Source organism: Pteropus medius, unplaced genomic scaffold (assembly GCF_902729225.1).
Source record: "Pteropus medius unplaced genomic scaffold, Ma_sr-lr_union100, whole genome shotgun sequence".
Taxonomy (NCBI): Eukaryota; Metazoa; Chordata; class Mammalia; order Chiroptera; family Pteropodidae; genus Pteropus; species Pteropus medius.
The window spans coordinates 23,608,370-23,626,947 of record NW_024352787.1 but is presented as its reverse complement, the minus strand read 5'-3'; the positions used below and the strand labels follow the sequence as shown (position 1 = coordinate 23,626,947).

At 43.6% G+C, this 18,578-nt stretch overlaps 1 protein-coding gene across 1 annotated transcript in view; it reads left to right on the top strand.

Annotated features, from left to right (window-relative positions):
• The window catches only part of AUTS2 (activator of transcription and developmental regulator AUTS2), a 1,077,358-nt gene that overhangs the window by 758,004 nt on the left and 300,776 nt on the right, over positions 1-18,578 (top strand). Inside the window, 1 exon segment of the mRNA XM_039849320.1 lies at positions 3,981-4,010. Within this exon segment, the coding sequence (XP_039705254.1) occupies positions 3,981-4,010 (30 nt within the window).

Sequence of the window (18,578 nt, the reverse complement as noted above, 5' to 3'; positions counted from 1 at the left end):
ATTGGGGAGCAGACACTTCTTTTAACCTTTCAAGACCAAAAATCATTTGGCCAAAAATCCACCATGTATTGAACTTCGGGTATGAAAGCCATACAGTGTATTAAATGTGAATTTGAGACCATGAATTCTCCCCACACCGACTCTGTAAAACAGCCTCCCTTTTTCATAAAGCAGGCCCATAAACCACTGCCAGTGAAGCAGAAAGACTCCTTAGGACTGTGGCTCGCTTTCTGTCTGGGGTTGTCAACAAACCCCCTTTATGAGTGGAATAGACCTCTTGTATGTGTTGAGCTTCTGGCTTTTTACAGAGTGTGTTAGGAGCCAGGCTAGGCAAACGTTAGGCGCTGTTTGCTGAGTGCATTTATTGCCTTTGCATAATTTATGAGCTGGAGGGGTTGACCATCATTCGTCTCTGCCAGGGGCTGGCACTCGAGGCTCCAGAGAGCGGAGCTGTAAATTGGATGGTGCGCTCCTGCTGAGCTCACGGCAAAGTCCTCGGGTCAGTATGGGAATTTAATACCAGAAATGGAACTGTTTTCTCAACGCACCATGTGGGCCCCTGTGCAGCAGAGACTGTTTTGGCAGACTCTGCGACTGGCCTTGTCGAGGAGCTGTCACTCACCCGGCATGTTGTGTGGGGAGCCTGAGCATTTTTAATCGGCTTGGCATCCATGCTGCTTCCATAATGGATACCAGTAGGTCTCAGTTCTTCACCATATGCTTAACTCTGGAGACAAGGTGCTTCTGGGTATATCAGTAATTACTTGATGCGGAATTAAGTGGACCTTGAAATTAGAACTGGACTGTTGGAAAGCAGGAAGCTTAACACTTTGATAGAAATAACCACTCCCAGGGATACACTGCTGTTAGGATGGGGGTAGGGGTGGACCTCCTCTCTCCTTCTGCCCCCTGCACACCAATCCTCGGGGAATGTGGGCAAATGCTCTGCCACAGCCTTCAGCTGTCATTGATTACCTCACAAGACGGGCTGTGAACATCTGGGAAAATGAGCCTGCCTGGCAAAACACTCTTCTCTCTTCCACACCCCTCCCAAATTGTGCTTTTTCACTCTTGAAAATGTGCCCAGAACTTAGGAACCTCAAGGAAGACTTAATTAAAGGCAGTGGAAAACTCACGCTGGCAGGAGAACTGTTGTTCCTCATCCGTCTGTTGGTCTAAGACCTTCAGAGTCCTCTTGTCACCCGTTTTCTTTCTCAACTCATTTGACTTATTATGATAGAGAAATCAACCATCAGGCAAAAGAAAGTTTAGATAATCGGAGGTTGGAAGCTTGGTCGAAAATAATGCAGTTTAGTAACAGTTAAAGCACTGTTACTAAAACTCTGATAACCCCATAGCACTGGGGAGCCAGTGTGGAAAAGGTAGAAAATGTTATAAGCCTCCGGTCAGTAGGGTTGCGATGTGAGTTTCTAAATGCTTGTAGTGCAGAGAGCTTAGGCTGGAAGAGGAAGGAGCTTCCCAAGATGTCCATGAGGTTCTTGTTACTTTGACTTTAAAGCACTCTAACAGTGGGTTAAACATTCGTGTCACTTATTGTTACTGAACAGAAAAGTCCAGAGGCGGGCTGCTCTGAGGTTGGTTCAAGTGGCTCAGTGGTGACAGGCCTTTTCTGCTCCTGGCTCAACCATCTTGACTTTGTACTTAAACTTTTTGTCTCATTATTGCAAGATGGCTGCCACAGATCTGAGCATCACATTCTCATTCAATCATGTTCAAAGGCAAGAGGCAAGTACTTCCTGCTTTTCTCCCCTGACTCCGCTCTTTTTTTTTTCATGAGGAGAGAAAAATTTTCCAGAATCCTCGGCAGACATTTCAAGTCTCAACCAAAAATGTGTCTTATGACTACCCTTAGCTTTAAGGGGAGTTGAGAGAGAAAGAGAGAATATCTGACTTTTTCAATCTCAAAATGTCGGGAAAAGGTACAGTCTGTGGAGATGGGATTGTGAATGGCTGTGGGTATCTAGCCAGTAGTGGCTTCTGTATAAGCAAATTTATTTTCTGTTTCTGTTCAAAGCAGCATCAACTCCCACATCCAGGTGGCCACACTAAAAAACTTTGGCATCACCCTAGACTCATTCCTCTTACTTGCTTCCCATATCCATGTGTTACCAAGTCCTGTTGGTTCTATCTTCAGAATTGCTCAGCCATCTGTTCATTCCTTTCTCAAACCACACACCGTGCTGGCTTAGACAGAGTAATGGTTGCCAAACTGGTCTTCCCCATGACCTGTGTTTTTCCCCACTGTGTACTGTCTCTCCTCCATCCCACAGGAAGAGTCATCTTAATGGCGTACAGCTCTGACTGTGCCACGGCCTACTCAGTGTTTGTGTTCTAACTCTATCTCTGCAGCGTTGCATGACAATGCTTCGGTCAACGACAGACCACATATGACAGTGGTCCCATAAGATTATAATGGAGCTGAAAAACTGTTGCTGTTTTTGATGTTGTCGTGATGTTGTAGCTGTCATAACATCATAGTGCAAAACGTTACTCACGTGTTTGTAGTGATGCTGGTGCAAACAAACCTACTGTGCTGCCAGTCCATGAAAGTATACAGCACATACAATTATGTACAGTACATAATTCTTGATAATAAACAACTAGGTTACTGGTTGATGTATTTACTATACTTTTTATTGTTCTTTTGGAGTGTATTCTTTCTACTTATAAAAAAAATTGCCAGAAATCGGTGTGCCGTGTTACAATGGCAGCAGCCTCATGCATCTTGTGTTTATTAACCCTCTTGATTGCATCATTTGCTCTTATGCTTGATTTAATCTTGTCTTGATTTGTGCCATAACATGCTGTACAGGCTTGTACCCTAGGAAACTTAGGCTATGCCATAAAGCCTAGGTGTATTTTAGGCTAGACCATCTAGGTTTGTGTAAATGCAGTTCACACAATGATGGAATCGCCAAACAACGCAGTTCTCAAAACAGATCCTGGTCTCTAAGTGGTGCCTGAATGTACCGATAAACTGAAAGCAACATTAAGGCCAGTCCTGTGTCTCGATTGAATATTTATCCAGCTTAGTAATGCTTATCAAGGGCTGTCGAGTGAAGGAATGGTTATGGTTATCTACTGTGCATTTACTCTAATAAAACATATCCCCTTTTTAAAAATAAAATATTGGATAACAAAACACTTTTAGTTTTTTTGTTTTTTTTTAAAAAAAGTGTTCTTTTTTTTCTCTTTATTTCTCGTCAGGAACCCAAAGTTTTGAGTTAATTATCATTCATTCTCTGGTTATCCCAAACCCAGATCAACAGTTGGAATTTGGGATCTGTTAGACATGGTGTGAGTCTACTCCCCTAAAACTTTTTTTTTTTTTGACCTATATATTGTTGATTTGTTACCTTGGCCTCTTGTCCTTGGCATCTTTTTTAATAGGGAATATCTCCCCTCTATTTGCTGGGCCTCTGGACCCTAGAAAAGGCAGCTCACAAATAGTGAGACTTGCCCATCATGTCTTGTTTCCTTGAAAGTCCAAATGAGAGAATGCAATGCCCGGAGATTTACCCCTTTACTTCTAGAAAAGCACCAGGGGAGATAGAGCCATTGCCATTAGCAGAAGGTAGAAGGTCTGTTAAAGAAATGGTTTTGCTCTGAATCCCATTGAATGATCTCGATTCACCTTAATCCTGTGGCTTGGTTGGCTCTTCAGTGGGCATCCCCTCAGCCGTGCAGTGGAGTGGGGGCTGGGAGGTCTCACCAGTGTAATTGAGAGCTTGCCAGATTGCCCACAGGAAGAGCCACAGAGCACAGGCATCAGAAGAAATCAACAGAGCGCTTCTCGGCATTTTGCTTATCTGTTTACCAGCACTGGAGCTGAAGAAACACTTTCCAGCTCAGGCAACGTTTCCTATTTCCTTTACTTGTCTTGCTTTTTGGGTGTGTATCAAAAGCAAAAACCTACTCAATTTTTGCATTAACTCTTATTCTCTCGTTTTCCTTTTCAGTGTGACAGCGACAGTGACCAGGAAGAGAAGGTAAGACCCTCCGCCCGTTGTGGGCACAGTACATAAGACACTGCGGGCACCGTGGTTCTCCCACACGCAGCTGCAGGTGGTGCGTGCCAGCTTCATGGTGCCAGCACCTTTCTCTCCTGTAAAGGCAGACTTTATTCACATAGTGACATTTTCTGTGACAAGAAATAACATTTAATTTGTGAGGTCCACTAATTTTTTAAAAGCCCTTTAATACTGCATATATGTGACACTAAGTCTTTACTTTATAAAACATTTTAAAAGAGGGAGTTATTTATTTTAATAGCCATCTGATTTTTATTTTTTTAACCTTGATTGGAACATTAAATGTGCTAGTGTGTATTTATAATTTTCATTTCTTTTACTAACTCATATGTTTCTTCCTGCTTTTCTGTACACATTGGTCTTTCTGATAGAAATGTTAATGGTATTTTTCAGGAATGTCATCATGGGGTGAGGGGTGGGCAGGGGGAGTCACGTGGGGACTGCTCTCTTCTCATCCAGGTGGATGGCCAGGTGGGAGGGCAGTTCTTCCAGCAGGTACATACCTTGTTTCGAGGCTGATGGCCACCAGCCTCTGTGTATCCAGCTCAACATGGATCAAGAAAAGGAGCTGTTTTTGAGCTTTCAGAAGATTGGATCACTACCTGGTAAAGTGAACTTCCTGCTGCCTGAAACAAAGGGATTATTTGTCTGTTTGGTCTTTCTTCCCAGATGTCCAAGCCCCCAACTAAATTTCTTCCCAATTTTATTTCTACTTTATGTATTTTGAATATCTTGGTTTCCGTGTACCAAAAGGAGGGGACTTGTCCTCCCTTCCTCAATTTCTGGGTCTGTCCTGCATAGCTGGCTTTCTTGAGCCCTCTTCTCCGCCTGTCACCTCCTACACGTTTGCTGATTTTACTCATCGGTTAGCATTTAGTGACATCTTTCTATCAAGCCCAGATTTTTTCCTTCTTCTCTGCCGCCAGCCTCTAAGAGGAATGTAAAGGCTCTTGTTCTGTACTGTTGTTAATTTGAATTCAGCATATGTAGCCTGTTATAAAATGCAAGACATCATCATTTGAGCAGGTCAAGCATATTCAGATGAAGACAAATGGTGCTTATTTGATTTCTTTAAAATCAGGAAATGAAAAAAGTGTTCTCTGGAGAAATCATGTTCTGCCTGACTTGGATGATAGACCAATGCATGTCCCCAGATAAGAACAGGCTCTCGCCTTGAGGTTTTTATCTCTGAAGGACGGCCAGGACTGTCAGCTTGCTGACATGTGCATTATCCATGTCATTTTAAACAAAGTGACCTATGGAAGGGTGCGCTGTGCTGTGACATGGTAATGGGCTGTTGGATGACAGCGAAAGTACACACTGGAAAGGGGTCTGTGGATTATTCTTTTGTTTAACTGACAAGTAGGAGCTTCCTTACTGCAGCCCCCAGAAGTCTTAGCTCCTTAGAAGTAGGCCCCCTGGTGTCTCGGGCACCAGGTGTAGGGGTCTCCAGAAGCACATGGACAGCAGCAGAGGTTCAGTGTTCAAGGCGTGCCCACTGGCCCCTTGGAGCCATCAGGCCACATTCCTACATGGCAGTCGTTGTAACAGGCACCCAGGGAGGGACTGGTACTTTCTGCCATCCCAGGAGCTCTGTTACAGGTGATGGTTGATCTCACTTTTCAAGTGTGTGGCACTTCTCCAAGGGGATGAGCCTTCTTTGGGGTTTCATAGCTGAGCAGGCATTCGTTTTTAGAAGACACTGTGAAATCCAGAAGTGTCATCAGTCTCCACTGATAGAAGGTGGTAAGGATGTCCAGTTTTGCTTTCCGTGTAGGTGTCTTGATCAGTAGTCTCAACCTTGACTGCACATCTGAGTTACCTGGGAAGCTGTAAAAATCGCAGCGCCTGGGCCTCCTCCCAGGCCTGTTACCTCCGAATCTTTGGAGGTATCTAGCACCGCTTGTCTAGATGATCATCAAACTGATAATTTGTGGAATTATGAGAGCTGCCTGTGGTTTTCAGAGGGATCTGGGTGTTTCCTGCCTACTGACAGCACCTGAACTAACGCTGTCCCAGGACCTGAATTCCTGTCATTGCTGCTCAGCTTTTCATCTCTGAGTGCAGGAAGCAGCCAAGTGTCAGACCAGACCAATGGGCGGTGAGAAAGTAGCCAGCACCCACCACTCAGAGTTTAGGATGGTTTCAGGGCAATGATGGAGAATAAGGAGATGTTTGTAGGTGACGACGGAGGAGGAGAGGGGTGTTTGGAATGTTCCTGTGACTTGTGCGCACCTCCAGCCTCAGCCATATTCCCCTGTGGACTCTGGTGTCCCGGCAGGACCTCTTCTCTTAACTGGGAGCTGCTCTACAATGGCACTCACATCATCTGTCCCTGCCCTGCTCCCCACCCCCAGGCATTCCTCCCGAGGGCTCCTGGCAGGCTCCTGGCAGGAGCAATCAGAGCTCTGTAATTGCAGTCTTCCCCTTTTGGACCGAGACTGTCCGGTGTTTGTTGTCTACTTCAATGTCATTCTCCCAGACTTACGCTCTGATCCAGAGCCTGGGCCCCGGCAACCCCCTCTGCGCCCTGGCAGCCCCCTCTGCGCCATACCCTCTTGCCTGGGCCCCCTCAGAGCCCCGGAGCTAACCAGAGCTGCTTTCATGTGCTGCTCGGAGGGGTCGCATTCAAATCTGAATTGCTAATGGTGGAAAAGATGCCACTCAGTGTCCTGGGATCCCTTCAGCAACTCCACCAGGGATGCTGTTGGAGGCAAAAGTGAGACTTGTAGGAGACCCACTGGGATTTCTCTCTGGAAGACCTGTCATTCTCTTAGTCCATGGGGAATCTGCAGAACTGGCGGTCTAAAATTAGGGTAGTATATCTCACACAGCTGACTGAATTAAGATAAACTCTGCTTTCCTCTGATACGAAGCTGTAATTTATAAAATGATACCTTTACTAATTAATGTGGAAGTGACTGGGAAAGGGGCTAAAAAAACAGAGCTTTCTATAAATGCAGGAGACATATTCGTGCATGGAAAAGACTTTGATGAGACACCGAGCAAAGTGTCTCTCTTCGCCTCCCCTCCCAGCCGTGAGAATACATTTCATATTAATGTCAAAGAACCTGGAAGACTTCGATGAAGAGCAGAAATTGAGTTTAGAGAAGGCTGTGAACGCTGCATCTTAGTTGTGGGCTTGTCTTCATTGTAGTTAGTACAAAGAAAAGAGGCAGCACTTGGCACCTTAATCACCCAAATTAAGCAGTTATCCCAATCCCCCACTCAAAAGGAATTGGTATCATGAGAACAGAGAGGAAACACGCATATTTCCACACATAAGACTATATTTTCTTTTGTTTCCTTTCTTTCTCTACCCCTGGCAGCAGACCATTATGCTAGGAAACACCCCCTACCCAATCTGGCTACGGAAATAATGTGGAGATTAAAAGTAATTCTTTATCTACTCACTTCCTTTTTACTGTGTGGCCATGTGACAGAGCTGGTTGGAAGGCGTAGTGCCCAGTGGTCAGACACTTGGGCCTCTGAGTCTCATGGCCTCAACTTGTTTCTGACTGTCCCTTGCTACTTTGTGGCTGTGGACAAGCCTCAGTTCTCTCATCTGCCAAATGGCAATAATGAAGCTCTGCTTGCGTGCGGCCTTGTAACAATTCAGTGAAGGCGCTTGGCTCAATGCCTGGTCCACAGTACGTGCTCTATAAACATTAGCTTCCATTAGTTTTACTTGGAGTGCAGAGAGAATCACTTAGGGAAGGGAGAAGGCCATCTTCCTCTTTAGAAAGCTCAGGCTCTGCCAGAAAACCTTCCAGAGGACTTGAGGTGTGATTTTTCTCCCCCACAACCTGAAGCTCAGCTTTCATCCCCAGGGGCGCTTCTTCTAGCTTCTGCTGAATGGACGGGTTGTGAAATTCTGAAGGGTCCCCAAACAGTTTTTTTTTTTTTTTTTTAACTCTTTATCTTAAACATCACGCTTTCTTCTGGGCACAGTCTTAGAGCCAAGAGCAAGCATCTGTCCTGGAAGTATCAGATGGCAATTAACCAGACTTCACAGGCCTTGTCCCACATGCCACACTGTTGGTTCCCGGAACCCCATCACAGCGGAGGCTCTGAGTCAGTACATCTGCAGAGGGGCCACAGCATTTCCACATTTTAAAAAGCTTCTAGGTAAAACAATGGGTTTTAAGAACTACTGCCTTATAACAAATGTCAAAGAGAAATATATACTTTGCCCTTGTTTATGCTCTGAAAAATGTGACAGCTTAGAGGAAAGACTTGAGGGCTCTAGAGGTGTTTGTGTACGTGCCCCCACGTGCGTATGTTTATAGATGTGTGGCATAACGTGCACGCGGTACAACCTGCAACATCTCCTCATAAATGTGAACTGTCCTTTTCCTAACGAAGTGTTCACCATGGCTCCTGATTGCAGTTTCTCTCTCTGGGCTTTTAGCGATTTGAGTGACCAACCTAGAGAAGGTTGCTTGGCTCCTGTGATTTGGTCACCAGTACCTGGGACAGTCTGCTGGGAAGCGGGCTTAAGGCAAGTGCAGCACCACTGATTTTCCGCATCAGCGCCCTCTCCCCAAACACACACACACACACTTTTTGGTGCATTATCATTTTTTTAATTCATGCTAAATTTATTGGCATGATCATTTTGCTTTCACTTGTGTGGGAAAGGGGAAGCTTCTAAGAAAAGCAGCAAGAAAACCAGCAGAGGCTTATGTTCCTAACTCAACACAAACCACATGCCTAACTTGGCTCCTGAAGGACTCAGAAACTGCTGAGATATCAAACCGAAGACTGGGCATGTAGCTTATGCTTATAGTGGAAGAGTCTCATCCTTTGATTGCCCACATTTCACAAAAGGTAAAGGTCATGCACCCTCAGCAACATTCCAGAAGCTCAGAAGGCCTTCACTGTTGCTTGTAGAACCCCCACCCTTGGTTTTGAGATAGGGCAAGTTCTGATCAGGAGACAACTTCGAGATGCTGTCCCATTTTGCAACTAGAGAAAGGAATTTTTTCCTCCCTTCCAGTTGCACAGCGGCAGAGCAAACAGCTGTTGTCCAGGAGAAGAGCAGGGGCCTATGTTCTTCTCTTTAGACCCATAGCACACTAGCCTAATGCCTGGCACAAATTAGGTGTTCAGTAATGTTCATTGATTTGCTAAATTTGCATTTCCTTTCCTAGATACTCATCTCCAAAAGGAGGGGAGAAGCAAAACAAGTTCAGAAAACTGATACTCAACCTGGGCATACTTCATATTAATCCCAGAGTTTTTCTGGACTCTGACAAAAATGTGGTCTCCTCTCCAGCCTTCTACATTTCTTTTACAATTCTATTTCCTTATAAGACATTTCTAAGCTATTTGTAAATTTCCTAGCTCATTTGGGGAATTTCTGCAATTTCTGACTGAGTTTCAAGAGCTTTCCGTTTTGGATGCCTGATTTCCACAGTGCCTGTCCCCTTAACCTCTTCTTACCCCTCTAAGATTATATCTGGATCAAAATGAAATTTTATTGTTCTTCCAACATCATCATATTTCCAACTGGCTTAATTCCATCGTATCTATCCAAAATTTCTATTAATGCCATCTTTGGATTAAATTTCTACTGCAAATTATTTTAAATTCTGACTTTCATTAAGTTCTTCTCTTTTTCATATCATGGCATTTTTCTGCCAGATCAAAAATTGCTTCACTCATATTGAATGCGTATTAGAATGTATGTCTATTACTACCATGTCATATACCTGAAAAAAAAATAGAGGTTATAAATGTATATTTTTTGATTAAGTGTAAGTCAGTAAAATGAATATTCAAGAGTTATTGGAAATTTGTCAGACATCTTCAGCTAAACTCTTATTTCTTAAGAGGAATGGAGAGAAGAACAGGTTCTAGATGTTCTGTTCATCATAAGTGGGTAATGGAGAAGGATACCCAGAAGACCCTTTTCTTATTTCTCACTAACCAGCTGTCTGGCCTTGGGAAAATTACCTATTGTTGCTGAGTCCTAATTTTGTCACCTGTAAAATAAAGCTGGATATAATGATCGAACACTGAATATCTTGATTTTCTGCGTAGCTATTTTCGTAGGCCCAACAACATGGCAGACCAGGGGAAATTAACATGTGATTGTATTTTCTTCTTGCCAAGGTAGGAGGAAGACTATATGAGGATTGTCTCCATTCTTTCATCTTTCTCCAGTTCCTAAGTGGGAATAAACAGAGTGGATAGGTCTCCGTTGACTTTTTCAAGTAACTGAAGCAAACTTACATAAAGGCTTAATTAAGTCTGAACAAGGTTATTACCTGTTTGTTGGTTTATTCAGTCAGTCATTTATATCCACTTACTTATTTTTTTTTTTCCAAGTACCTACTGGTGAACCAGCATGGGCGTTGTAGTTGTTTGACTATGTTAGGTCTGTCACCGTGCTTGTTACTAGGCAGCAGAGCAATTCATCTCTGTTCCTTAATTCCTCTATTTAGGAGTGTATGCGAACAAGTGGAGAGCTAGCTTACATAATGTGGTTAGGAACTCACTTAATTGATAATGAGTAATTTTTGAACCTATAAAAGGAATTCTCCTGGAAACATTTGGGGTCGAGTCCATGATTCCACATTCCCAGAGAAAAGATGAGCTGCTTTCTCTTAGAATGAGCCATTGGCTAAGATTTTATGGCTTACCTTGAAGGGAAGGTTGCAAAGCCAAGAAGGACTTAGGTAGATAGAAGTGATGGCTTTCATCCTCATGAAATTAACCATGAACCCTGAATCACCTGAATAGTGGGAGGATTATAAGCAGAGGCATTTGTACTAAGGTGTAATAAAAATAATAAAATCTCTGTGTTAAGATGTTATTAGTAATCAGCCAAACTTTATACTTTTGGAAGTCCAAAAATTCAATGGATGAATGTATATTATTTTTCTTTTTATTTTTTTTAATCAACGTTACAGCCGGGAAGGTCAAATTGCCCTCTTATATATCTTAGAGCTTTTTCCTATTTGTCCTCGTGAGAATCATGTTGAGAAATACTAGCTGGATATCTACATGGCATCTCCAGTTACTTAAAGGATGACCAGAAGCAGCTTCCCCCCTTGCTGTCCCAACCCAGGCTTGAGTCATGGTCTGCCAAGTGCATGCATGTTTATAGAGACAGTGGAATGGAGCATTGGAAATAAGGATTGACCAGGAACCCCTGGTTTGAGGGCTTGTAGTACCCAAGGGGCTCAGTTTAGACTTTATATTTTTTTAGGAGAGGGTACTTTTAGTGATTTTTCAACTCCCTGCTTTCTTGGATGAAAAATGTAGATGTCGCTCATTTCTTGGGAGCAGTGAACAAACGAGATTAGGATCAATAGTAATAACTAAATAATAAGAAGCATCGCATCGTGTTGAAGAGAATATTGGATTATTCAAAACACTTTACAAATGTCATTCTTATATGTCCTTTTTAAATATTTATTGCAAGGCTCTATATGCATCCTCATGTACAACACTGCTGATCACCTGCAATGTACCAAACTTGATGGCAGTTCCTTTCAAGGGCTTTATCTTCTCAAGCAGGTGTCACCATTTTACAAATCAGGGAAATGAAACTTAGTAGCTAGTAAAGGATGGAGCTGAGGGATAAACTCTCTCTTACGGTTCAGGGTGTGGGCTCATCCCCTCTAACGTGCTGCTTCCCTGTGTCAGGGTGAGTCGGAATGTGCCCAGAGTGCCACCTGAGAACCCTTGCAATGTTCTTCTCTGAGCCCCCGCTTCCTTGTGCTACAAGAGACCTGGATTGTATCTTATCTAGCCACCCACAGCCCCACTAGGTCCTAAAAAATCAAATGTGGCAGTTGCTCAGTAAACATTGAATAAATACAATTTGGATGTACTGACAACTCAGATGTATAAGATCTTCTGAAATATGTCATTTTTTTTTAACCTGAGAAACAGTTGTCTTAAGGTGAGAAGGGAAGAGCTACAAGGTATGTGTTTCAATTCTTACAGATGAGTGACGGGGTCAGCCTGTGGGCCACCATGTGGGCCACCACGAAGAATTAGGGAGGGAGGCTACACCAACGAGCAGACTAAGCGTGAGCCATATTTAGTGAAGGAACCCAGTCTTCTTTTAGTGTGTTTCTATGCGTAAACATTTAATTTCTCATTAAATCATAGGCTTCCGGCAAGTACCCCACACCTAGCATATGCCTGGCACTTAGTAGGTCCCATATAAATGTTGGTGTTACGCCTACAAGTTGCTTTGTTGATTATCTAAGTCCCAGACAGGAAAATGGACTTGTCACAGTCTCCCAGGCAGTGTGGGGGGAGAACTGGACCTGAACAGAGGCTCGTTTCTGAGCTTCTGGTACAGAGCCTCTCGCATCCGTGTGCTCTCCCCAGAAGAGACCAGCTGTTTCCTTCCTGTGACCAGCACATAGGAAAATGGGCCATGATATCACCACCGCCCCTGAACTGCACCCCCAAAGCAGTTTCACTCTGTTGTTGTTTGCCACCGCAAGAACCTCACCTGTCCCCGGACACTGACTACCACCCTTGCAGAGGGTTTCTGGGTCTGCAGAGGCCATGGGGCATTTCTTTTTCTGAGTGCAAAGGCCACCTGGGGTGTTCCTGCAGCCCAAAGGGTAGTAAGTATCAGAAGCAGCCATGTCCATGTTAAAGATTATGTATTTGCCACTAAGGGGAGAATATAGTATTTATCGGCTGGAGTGCGTGCCGGCTGAGCTGATTACGGCACAGCACTCTGTCAGCCAATGATTTGTCCTGTCCTTTATCATCTGTGTCACTCAGCAGTGTGCTGGCGAAGGGAACGGATCACCCCCTTCCCTTTTTTTGTACCCATTTCGTGTAGAAAATTTGTATTTACTTTGGGAGTGTAATTTGTTCCTCATGGATAATGTGACCCTGAGCGGAGCTGGATCATGGGTTAGTTGAAGTGATATTTTCCGCTAATGGTAGTCGTACATCATTGCTGTCAGCTCGGGTTAGGAGGCAAGCACATTACAGCTCCATTTTACCTCTGCAGGCATCTGGGATTATTTGCCATAACCGAGTATGACATGACCGCACTACAGAGTGCATTAAAATTTTACTGGCTTCTCAGGCAAGTCCCCGGCTCCAGTGTGTGCTTCAGGCAGGTGGTCTGATGGGGAGTCCGAGGGCCCTGACTTCCTGCACAGAGGTACTGTGGTGGGGGGTGGGGGTGGGGGAAGGTGGCCTAAGCAGGGGCGGCTCCCCTCTTGCCCTGAGAAGGAAGCCAGGGGAAGAATTCCCGGGGCGTCAGCCTGCAGGCGTGTGGACACCCAGACAGGCAGGCGACTGGCTGCCTTGTACATGTAACCAGGGGCTGACCACAGTGCCTGCTGCAGTCTGCCATCTCTCTTCTCGATCTTAACCCCCAGGGTAGGTTGGGCAACAGCTCCTTCTCGAAGAAGAGCCCGGGGTATGCACAAGTCCTGCTAAGGATTGAGCTGATTTTGATTGTTTTTGTCTGCTGTGGACACACAAAAGGAAGGAAGCGTGGGTTCTCCATATGGCCAATTCTGTGTCCATCCACGCAGCTTGACTGAGCCTGGTAGTCTCACGAGCCCAGTTGGAAATGGTTGTCAGGACATTTTATACATCACATACTGTCTGCACGCCCACCCAACAAAGTGTAGGCATGATTACCCCCCATTTTACTTATAAGGAAACGGAGGTTCAAAGAGAATCAATATTTTACCTCATATCCTAATGGTGGCAGAGGAGAGATTCTTACCGTTTATCCGGATCTCCCTGACTTCAAATCCTGTCGTGTTTTATTTTACATAGAGATAATTGTTATTTAAACAGTGCTATATATATTTTATATACGCTTTACATGTATTGACTTGTTTAATCTACACCACAACCCTTATAGGTAGGTGCTAATATTATCCCCAGTTTGCAGAGGAGGAATCACAGAGAGCTTATGCAACATGCCCAAAGCCTTGCACTGGTTAGTGGCAGAACCAGCTTTCAAACCCAAGCTGTCTCCTAGCCTCTAAGCTGGTTCTCCCTTACTGTCACATGCCAATAAGTCCGAGTATTGATAGGAACAGTCCAGGGAGAAGAGTAATATATTGGAACAAAAGGAAATGCTCAAAGAGTATCTTATCACTTTCAGTTGCAATTCTGACACCCAACAAAATATTGCTCAAAAAAGATGCTCTGTGATGAGCTATAATCAGGTAGTAAGTCCCATTTGCAGTTAGCACATTACTCGCATGCAAATGGGACTTCTAAGGTGCTTGAAAGTCATTTTTGTTTTTTTAGGTTAAAGGTAAGCAGTCACTCTGGAAAAATGCCTTATTCTCTTATTTTCTTTTATATTTTTATAAAAGCTTAACATCCTATTTCTCATTCTTATTAGAAACCTGTAATAAACTTACATTGAATCATGTCCCTTAAAGCACAGTTTAAGGCTGTCTCTCAGTAATGAGCGGGATGCAGATCAGGGCCCACTCTGTCAGCCAGAGTAAAATCATCACAAATTCTATACTGGTGGAGTCTGAGTGCTGGACATTTGAACATCCACACGTGCCTACAGCGTGGATATTACTTTTTGTTCTCCCACAGAAAGGCTCCTCTCTACCTCTTTAGCTCCTTGGTCTCTCTCTCTCTTCCAACCTTGAGATGTTACCTTTCCTGGACAGAATGGAAAAGCTGCTGCTCCTCTCCTTGGCTACTACGTATGTGGGAGGGTCATCAATTCATGAGCTCATTTAATAGACCACACATAAAATAAGCTATACCTTGTACCTACCCTCAGGGCAGTTTTTAAAATGCTGCAACCGAAGAGCCATAGATAGGCATGGCTTTTCTCACTGAGAAATTTGACATTAAGTTAGCACACTTAAGAATTGTGCTCCTGGCTCCACGCCTCTCCTCGGGCTCCGAAACACACACATTGATCTTCCCTCTGGGTTGCAGTAGGTGCAGGGGACTGACCTGATTTTCTTCTCTGGCCTTAGATCCAATCACTCAAGTAGTAAAGAAGAAGAACAAAAATATTGATCCAGTCATTGAAAAGTAGTTATCTCTCTCAGATGGCCTGTTCAGAATGCAGCAATAATTTTAAATAATGTATTCCCCAGAGACAACATGACAACATATGTAGACCATTTACTTGTTTAAGTAAAGTCGTACCTGTATCCTCACCTCTTCCTGAACTTCTGTGATGTACAGGTAGGCCCACTTTAAGAAGAGCAGACATTAAAAAAAATTTTCAGTTTACCCACCAAATCAATTACAGAGCAATTAATTATTCATTGTGTGAAAGGTTCCATCACCCTTCTGTAGCTACGTAAAATACGTGATCTCCACATTCTTAAATCCTTAAAATAGAACTCCTACAAGAGCCTTTCATGAGTCATTGGGTCATTTTAAAGCTCTTAAGTTTTAACAGATTTGGCTGAGTTTATACTAGCATGGTTTTGTTTTTGTTTGTTTGTTTCAAATAACATAAATTAAATGAAAACTAACAAATAAAGAAATGTACAGGCTTTTGGAATACGAGTAAGTATTGAAATAACCAAACCATCAGAAGGGCAGAGGTCTAGGACTGGACTTGAGAAGCATGGACAGGGAATTGAGCCCCTCCTTGACTTGTCCCTACTTCATTTTGCCTGTCTTCTTTGTTCTTGACTGTCTGTGACACTGGTTTCTCTTATTGGTTCCAATCATGACCCATTCTCCTGAGCATCACGCTTTTCAGCTTCAGCCAGTGGAAGAGAGACTGTCTATTCTTTTCCCCTGCAGTTACTAAAATCCAAAGAAAGGATTCTGATTGGCTGAGGCTGGGTTAGGTTCCAGAAGACAGGTTCTCCAGAAAGGACTGTGGATTGACCTAGCTGAAGTCAGGTGCTCATGGCTGGATCAGTCAGCTGTGGGTAGAAAGATGGGTGACCTTACCCACAAGAGCTGCTCTGGAGGTAACTCTGTGTGGTATTGCGAGTGAGAAAGGTGGGGGCTGGGCCGACAACAGTGTGTCCATAAAGCATAAGCTAACCTTCCTGCCATGTGGGGTAGGCACTCAAAGGCACTTCCTGTTTTGATTATCCAAAGTTAGCACTTTATAGTGATCAGAGGGTCTCAAATATGAATACATGTTTACAATTATATTACAGTAGTCACAGATCGGTTAAGTGACATTCACAGATTGGTTCCATCTTGCTTAAGTTAATCTATTTAAAGTTATAGAAGGGCACAGTATTTTATAGAGTATGGGTTCATGTGTGCATTCATTCAGAATAGTCCAGAATTCATTAATAATTTTAATGCAGTGGATGATGAGTTACTCCCAAGTATAAGACAGGCCCCTTGAGAGATACAGAGGTCTTTGAAGTCACTGGGATGCCGATTAGTAAATTACTTATCTAGGGTATTAAATGTAACTTACTTGTCCAAAGTAACTGTCGACTTGTCCAAAGTAACTGTCGTTATCCCAGAGTATGTAATTTGTGTCTAATACAGGACTTCTTAAACTCTAGCAGGCAGCCTTGCTGGAAATGATTTTGCTAAAACTGAAAGGAAGTAAGCTCAGTCATGTCTTCTCTCACTCACAGTTCATTCAACAAATTAGCCCTCACTATGTGCTGAGCCAAGCACTGTCCTCGGAACTAAGAATGGGAAGATAAGGAAGACACAACGAGCCTTCAGAGAGATAGTCTAATTGAAGAGAAAGCTGAAGTACCTTGAATTGTAAACTAGCCCCCCCTTCCACAGCATACACTGAGGAATGGCATGATGTCCGAAAGCACAGAAAAAAAGAACGATGCTGTCTAGGAGAGTAAGCATTTGAGTTAGATCTTGCTGAAACGTGTGGATGTAGATGATTGCCAGGTAGCAAGGACAGTGGGGATAATCGGCAAAGAGGTGTGAAAGGCTTAGCAAATGGAGAGAAGCATAAATACTTCTGTTTATATGGAGCAAGGTTCACAGGAGTGAGTGGGGGAGATGTGACTGTAAGTGTAGGGTGACATAACAGCTCCGTGTAAATAGACCTTGTACGGCAAGGTAAGAGTTTGGATTTGATCCAGATGGGAGCCCACTGAGTACTTTGTATAGGTGAATGAGACATCAGATTTGACTTTTTGGAAGAAAATTCTGGCAGCGGTGGAAGGATGGGATGGAAGGGTGGGAAACTTTGACCAGGTGACCAAAGAGAGAGTTGTCATCATAGGCTAAGTGAGAGGTGATAAGAAAGGAGTTAGATCTGGGGGGCGTTTCTGAAGTGGAATTGCCATGAGTTTGTGACTGCTGGGATGTGGGGTTTTGGAAGGAGCCATGGGTGACTCAAGTTTCAAGTAAGGCTGACTGGCCAGGGATTGGACACGAAGAGTGAGGGATACAGGAAATATGAGTTTAGGTGGGGCTTGCAGGACCCTGAGCTGGACGAGTTTAGAAGAGTGTACACATTTACAGTGTAGGCATGATGAGAAGTATAGATCGGTGTCTGAGAGACCAAGAACCATCTGAGCAGCAGAGACTATTGAAGCTGTGGGAGTGAGTGGGAGCCCAGCCAGAACACTAGAGTTTTGTCTACATCTAATTTAGGAATAAATATATGTGGTGATGATAACCATTAAGAACAAAAGAACTGTACGTCAGTCATAGCACCTGATGTTTGTGTACTTTTTAATGATACGCTGAATGACTTTAGTTTTTTGGTTGTAGCAAAAGACACATAACATAAAATGTATCATCTTAACCATTTTTAAGAATATATTTCAGTAGTGTTAGGTACATTTACACTGTGTAGTTTTCTATGCCAAATGTATTAAAGCACCATACATTAAGTCACTTAAGCCTCATAATAAACACTCTATATGAAAGAATACGTAACCTTGATTTTACAAATGAGGAACTCGAAACGGGATGAACTGAGGCAAAATTTTAATGCTTTGATTATAATACCCTCATGATTTCTCTGGTGAGTATCGGAGTTGCACCACATGTATCCTTAATGACACTATTTTAGTGTCTAACTTCCGGTGGATCCAACATTAACTCAGTGATATCCTTGGGTTTATAGCTTTCTTTAAGGAAATCAGCAGAATCAGCCCAGGAACTCAGCTTCCATGCTGCTGGTCTGTAGCTGAGATGGAGTTGATTCATTTACCTTCCTTGAACATGCAGGATTCACTAGTCTTAAGGACCAGCGGTTCTCAGCAGTCTCACCTTGGGCAGTTCTTCAGGACCTGGCTAGCTGTGGCCTGTCACAACTGGTAGGGCCCTTAGAGATTAGAGGCTCAGCCCCCTGGCTGCCGCGTACAAAGGAAGAGGAGCAAAGCAGCGATGGTAGAACAAGCAGCTGTCTGCTTTAAGGTTTTAGGCAGGAAGTAAGGTAGGGCGCTGCTTTCACTGGCATAAGATAAAGAAGGGAAAAGCCATGCAAACAGAAACATTTCCTCCCTTCCCATTTATCTCCCTCAGAAACGTAAAAGGTGATCCTTTAGAGAGAAGAGCTGGCTTTCCCACCATCTCCTAGTTCTTCTTTACTAAAAAGTGAAATAGCCTCTAAAAACTCACCTAGAC